At 41.0% G+C, this 6,357-nt stretch overlaps 1 protein-coding gene across 1 annotated transcript; it reads right to left on the reverse strand.

Moving 5' to 3' along the window:
- Positions 1–2,826: 2,826 nt before the first annotated feature.
- Positions 2,827–6,162, reverse strand: zic2 (Zic family member 2). Its single transcript, XM_015385985.1, has 3 exons — positions 4,470–6,162; positions 3,289–3,452; positions 2,827–3,162 (listed from the first exon to the last, which is right to left on the reverse strand). The coding sequence occupies exons 1-3, from the start codon at positions 5,446–5,448 to the stop codon at positions 2,968–2,970; spliced, it is 1,338 nt and encodes a 445-aa protein (XP_015241471.1). The 5' UTR covers positions 5,449–6,162; the 3' UTR covers positions 2,827–2,967.
- Positions 6,163–6,357: the final 195 nt, after the last annotated feature.

Below are 6,357 nucleotides of genomic sequence, written 5' to 3' on the forward strand. Positions count from 1 at the left end.
GGTTTCACTGAACACATCTGTCATATTTTGACACGAAACATACAAATCACAAACAGTTAGGGTTGTCGTTCTTCTTCTTTTTTCTTTTTTTTGTCTTTCCATCCGAGCGCACTTGGTTTAAAAGTATTGTCGCATCTAATCTAGGTGACTATTTCGCTCATATAACTTAAAGAGTCAAACATAAAGTAACTGAGTTGTGTTCACTCATAGTGTAACGCTGTCACTCAAAAGTTCGACTTGTAATATTTATGTTTTTATTTTATTTTTTTGTCATATTTTTTATTGCATTTTAACACCTAAAACTCTAAAAAAAAAAAAATATTTTATATAATATCTAAACTAACTTTGAATTGAAGCTCAAATGGCACAGTTGGACCAGTGTGGCAGATGTTTTTTCTCCATTTACAGTATTGCATCCTTACAGTACAGCAGCAGTGTACAAAGAGCAGTGAGAAGTATAAGGAAACAAAAAAAAAGGCGCTTCCTTTCTTTGCGGATCAATATAAGCGCAGCATGAGCCGAACAGGAACCGACATCGACGCACTGTTGTGGAGCTGACCTTTCCCACTCTCCATGGGTCATACCTTCGCTCAGCCGCGGAGGTCAGCGCTCCAGCCACTAAAGGAGACCATTTCAGCAGCTGAATATTCACCTTATATCACCCATGCGCCTCTTTCAATTACAACATTTTCCATTTCATAAAGTAAAAAGAAAAAAAATGTTAACCAGGAATAAAATGTGTGTTTTTTTCCTCTTATTTTAAAATGGTAAATACCATGCATTTATGTGGCTTGGCATTTTCACTGGCTTTTAACAGATTTTCGTTGGGATCAGAGTTTCCTCCCCGGAGATCCATAGCAGCCCGTATTATTTACTGTACATGCGCTCTGTGAGCCAAGTAATGTGAGCAGCTTGTACAACAAGAGACAGCGTCGCCTGCAGTCAAGCATCTCCGTGAGGCAGTGCCACTTGCTGCTGCTGCTGCTGCTGCTGCTGCAGAGAACCTGCCCGCAACAGATAACAAGTCCCCCACGTCTGCATGCGTAACAAGAATGCAAAGCACTCATTCCTATAAAAGCATGCGCAAATTATCGAACAAAAACAGCCTCAAAGCGACATCCATTCTCCTTCTATTTATATAGTCTTAATTTTGGTCTATTTTGAATACTTTCTAAAGAGCCATTTGTTCGAATAAAGGGGGAAAAATAATGTTCCTCTGCAATTATGTTGAATCAAAGCAAAACCTCAAAAGAACATATGAAAAAATATATATAGTTTACAGAAAACACGGTCAGCCATCAGGGTTATTTCAGTTCAATTACTTCAGTCATGAGTTTAGCAGATGCAATTTCAGGAACCTCACAAACATCCAATTTTTATACAACTGTAGGGGAGCTAATTCAATCAGAAGAAAGTCCTGGTTTATTCAACACCAATCCTATCCAGCCATTTAAAGGGAAACAAAGATATTGCATTATTCATCCTGCTTATAAAACACTACAATCAAAAGCAAATTATTGTAATGCAAACATAAAGAATGGTGAAAATAGAAGGATGAGGCTACCTGAGGCCACAAGACTTAGCCTAGTCAAGTTCATGGCTGTTTCAACTCAAGGCTCCAGTGTACTCTGATGTAGAAATGATTTATTCATAAGGAGCTGGGATTTTGAACAAACTCACCAACTGAAATAAAAAAAAAAAAAAAAAACTGGAGTAGAAATTTTTCTGGTTTAGACATGCATAGCATGCAAAAACGTTTTCTGAGTGTGCAAAATAATAATAAAAAAATCTGTTCTGTATGATTTTATTTTAATTATAAAAACAAAATCCAGCATTTAAGTTTTTTTTTATTATAGCTTTGAAATAACAAGCCTCCCCAAAAGCATGCACAGTTCATATAGTTTGTCAGTGTGCATGCTCTGCAAAGCTGCATGTTTGAGTAGAAACCTAAAACTTTCTGAACATTTTTGAGAGGCCCTAATTCATTCAAAAGAAGCTGCCAAACAGCATTTAACATCAAACCCCAGCAGCATTCCAGAAAAAAAAAAGATGACAAAAGAATTATTAAGCACTTGCAACACCTTTTTATTATATTTGTAAGCAGTAAAATTCTTATCACAATTAAAGGAAGGAAACACCTCTTAAAACTTTAAACAAAAAATTAGCACAGAACGAAACAACTGCCTGTGTTTTTAGCTCATCATTGTACATATTTATAGGCAAAGAAACATTCTTTTTATAAATACTGTTTCATCTGTAGCAAGTAAATACCATAATTTAATTACAAATGGATAAATATGGCAGCTGATATTTACAAAATAGGAAAAGGTGTGTGGGGTACAGACCAGAAAACAAAATAAAAATAAAACCAACCAAAAATTAATTGAAAAAACGGCACAACGTTTATTTGACCTCACAATCTTTCCAGATAGGTTTTTCTCTTTTTTTTTTCTTCACAATTCAAACTTGCAAAGCACAAAAAACATCACAAGTTAAGCCCCAGCAAACTAAAATATACATTCACGATCATGATTATTGTGGTTTGTTGGAGTTAGAAGGTTAACTTTGGCACTCTCTCCAGTTTATAGATGTTTTAGTATAGTACAATCAGTTTGCCTCAGGATCACAATAGTCAACATTATAGTACAGTTTTAATGGTAATATGTGCACTAAGATTCCAGTTAGAGAAACAGCTACCTGAAGGAACGTCTATACACCAAAAGACTTGACAAAACTACCACAACCAAATGAGAAGGTGGATTTTATTTTTTTAAGTTCCTATTTACAGTATGAAACACACCCCTCAGGTTTATCATACACATTTCCCCTCCGCTGGTTATTATCACACTGTCTGGTGAATATTAAAATAAAAAATAAATGTTTTTGTGTCCAAATAAGAAAACTCCTGTGGAAATGCCCAGTGCTGGGAAGTGATGTGTGTGTGGCTTTATTTTTTTGAGCTCAGTCCTACACATACCATTCACTGAAATTGGAGGACAGGCCACTGTGGCTGGTGGTGTTGTGCACAGCTGAGGCTGGGGACAGGGTTGTGTTGCTTTGGGTCTCGGTGGTGGGGGACACCAGGCCCGGGGGAGTGGACGATTCATAGCCAGAACTTGCAGCTGGTGATGAATCTGATGCAGATGGAGTGGATTCGTGAACCTGGCGGATGAAAGAATAAGAAGAAATCAAACATTAGAAGTTAATAAAAAATAAAAGCATGAGATGATTTGCAAAGAGATGCAAAAACTCTAAGTAATAGACATATATATTGTATAAGATGTTTACCTTCATGTGTTTTCGTAGAGAGCTGGGGTGTGTGTAGGACTTGTCACACATTTTGCACAAATATGGCTTGTCTGACGTGTGGACGTGCATGTGTTTCTTTCGGTCGCTGCTGTTTGCAAATCTTCTGTCACAACCCTCAAACTCGCACTGGAAAGGTTTTTCTCCTGCAGAAAGGAAACAACAAACAGATGCATCTGTGTCAAATGTTTTGAATGAAATCGCCTCGGGCATTGCAATTTTTGTGAGCAGAAAAAAACAAGACTCTTGTGCATAAAATGCAAACGTTAGAATCTTTTTTTTTTTTTTTTTAAGTTGAGGGGGTTGATTTTAAAAGCAGTTTGGATAATGGAGGGAAAAATAAGGGGGGGATGGAAAAGGAAGACTTATTTTGCCTAAATAATGCGCATAGTAATTTAGGAAAAGGGTGGGAAGGCCGTCCCTCGATGGGCCTTACACTAGGGGCATACCATTTGGTGCGAAGACAATAAAAATCTAATTAGCACACGATCAATTTCACGTAACCCCCCAAAAATGCGTCCAAATGCTAAAGAAGTGGCTGATAATGGCCCTGTCTAGCACCCCGGCTCCTATCAGAAGGGGCGCAAACAAAAGGCTTTTCCCTTCTACTGCAACCAGCAACTATAGATGCAGAAGTCGAGTTCCTAATATTTAATTAATAAAGCCTTAAAAAAAGGTCCCCTGTGAGGAGAGGAGCGCACTGAAGGAGATAAGCGCTATTAAACCGCGTTGGTGAACGAGCTGATGAGATTTACTATACCAGCCCCGTCTGCTCACGCAAAGCGCTCCTACTGTTCCCACTGACCCATTTCCACCAATGCTGAATAAAAGTAAACAGTATCAGATATCAGGAGAATACTATCTATATAGTCACAGTTGAGATCCAAAAAAAAGGAAACACATTTAAAGAGTTAATTATATAGATTTGACTCTAAATCTACTTTGTTACTTTGATTACTATCTATCTTAAGCATCCCAAAATACTCGCTCTTAATCAGATTCTGAGTGCTGTCAGTGAGACGCATTTAGATGACTTGGAAATAAAGGCTTAGACTAAATAAACAGTAAATAAAAATGCAGGATGTTTAAATTATTCTACAGTTTATTCATAGATGTAGGATATTTGAACCTATTATCTCTACAGGGGTAAAATTTGGGCCTACCTGTGTGTGTTCTTTTGTGGATCTTCAAGTTTTCCGAGCGAGCAAAAACTTTGCCACAGCCTGGGAAGGGGCAGGGGAAGGGTTTCTCCCCCGTGTGCACCCGAATGTGGTTCACCAGTTTGTATTTCGCCTTGAACGGCTTGCTCTCCCGGGCGCAGTCCTCCCAGAAGCAGATGTGGTTGGTCTGCTCCGGCCCGCCGACGTGTTCCACGGAGACGTGCGTAACCAGCTCGTGCATGGTGCTGAAAGTTTTGTTGCAGCACTTTTTGGGGTTGCTCAGCTGCTCCGGATCGATCCACTTGCAGATGAGCTCCTGCTTGATGCACTGCTGCCTCATGTAGCGGAAAAAGGCACCGGGGTGATGATGGTGGTGGGCTGCCATGTTCATGCCCATGTTCATATTCATGGAGCCGTACTGGTTGTGGAGCTGCGCGGCGGAGTACGGGTCGGTCCTCGGGCTGGAGACCTGGTGGTACTGCTCGGAGCGCCCGAAAACTTCACCCGGCAGTCCGAGCCTCATCTGGCCGTTCAGGACATTCGGCGAACCGTGGGAGCCGTGCTGATCGTGGATCCCGGGGAATAGAATGTGGCTTTGAGTGTCTGTGTGGGTGTGATGAAGGGATCCTGCCGTGGGGCCAAAAATAGCGTGCTGGCCGCTCGCCGGAGAGGATTCTCCGAAGCCGCGGCTGCGGAAGAGAAAGTCCCTGGTAGAGTTGAAGGGGGAGCTCGCGTACGACGTGACATGAGCGGCGTGGGCCCCCAGAGCCGCAGCGGGGTAGCCCGGTGCCTGCGTGGTGAAGGCAGAGCTCTGTCCCGGAGAGAGATCGTGGTTGAGCTTGAACGCACCCATGTGTGCGGAGTCTACAAAGCTGTTCTGCGCCAAACTCAAGTCTCTGTCCTGCATGTCGCTCGCTGAGTGATGCCTGGCAAACGAACCCACTCCCAGTCCCGGGAACTGGTGGCCAGCATCCAGTAACATTGTTATTTTGCGTTTAAAAACCAAAACAGACTTCTTTTAAAAATTACAAAATAAAAAAAAAAAGAAAAAAAGATCAAATGTTGGCACGCAACAATACAACTTCCAGCTTTAGAAACACCATCAGGCGTAAATCGAATGCGCTTCTCCGCTCATAGCTAAAAGATACAAACCTAACAAACAATAAAATAATTCATTAATTACTTGGAATCGAAAAATCCAAACGAAAATGAAAGATTTCCTTGTGTCCTCTTCTCCTGACTACGACCCTTTGATGTTTTACTGAAAATAAAAGTAAAAAAAATACAGTTAGGATTAAAACAGTTATCTTACTAGGCGTCTTCTGCGCGCGCACAAAGAGAGCGGTTGGAGCATCTCAAGAATAATAATAAATAAAATAAAAAAAATCACCGCGGTCCAGTTTGGGCACGGATTTATTTCTCTGACTCGGAGTGAGCGCTTTATCGGCGGAGAGTCCCTGTTTCTCCGTGGACTGGCTCTCCCTCCTCTTCTGCCCCCTTTAACTGGAGCCCGTTCGCTCCTTTCGCGCAGTCTGATTGGCTGCAGCGCCTCATCAATCCCAGGTGCCCCTCCAATGGCAGGTAGCGCTCTGGCGACTTAATAGCTCAACGCCATTTTTCCAAGCAAACGATTACCGCCTACTTTTTAGGGGAGAAGATTTTCTCTCTTTTTTTTTCCTGTTTCTTTGAACAGGCTTAGCGGATCACGACAAGATAGAGGGGACCGATTTTTTTTCCCCTTGTTGTTGATATTTTCTGGGTGTTATGCTCTGATCATGGCAGTGAATGAAAAACTATTTATTAGGCAAGAAAATTGTGATTTATTTATCTCAACTTACGTAAATGTGGCAATGTGTGTTTAGACGTGTATTTTAAAAGTTAAAAAAGTCAG

The sequence above is a fragment of the Cyprinodon variegatus genome, unplaced genomic scaffold (assembly GCF_000732505.1).
Source record: "Cyprinodon variegatus isolate N-32 unplaced genomic scaffold, C_variegatus-1.0 Scaffold353, whole genome shotgun sequence".
Classification (NCBI taxonomy): domain Eukaryota; kingdom Metazoa; phylum Chordata; class Actinopteri; order Cyprinodontiformes; family Cyprinodontidae; genus Cyprinodon; species Cyprinodon variegatus.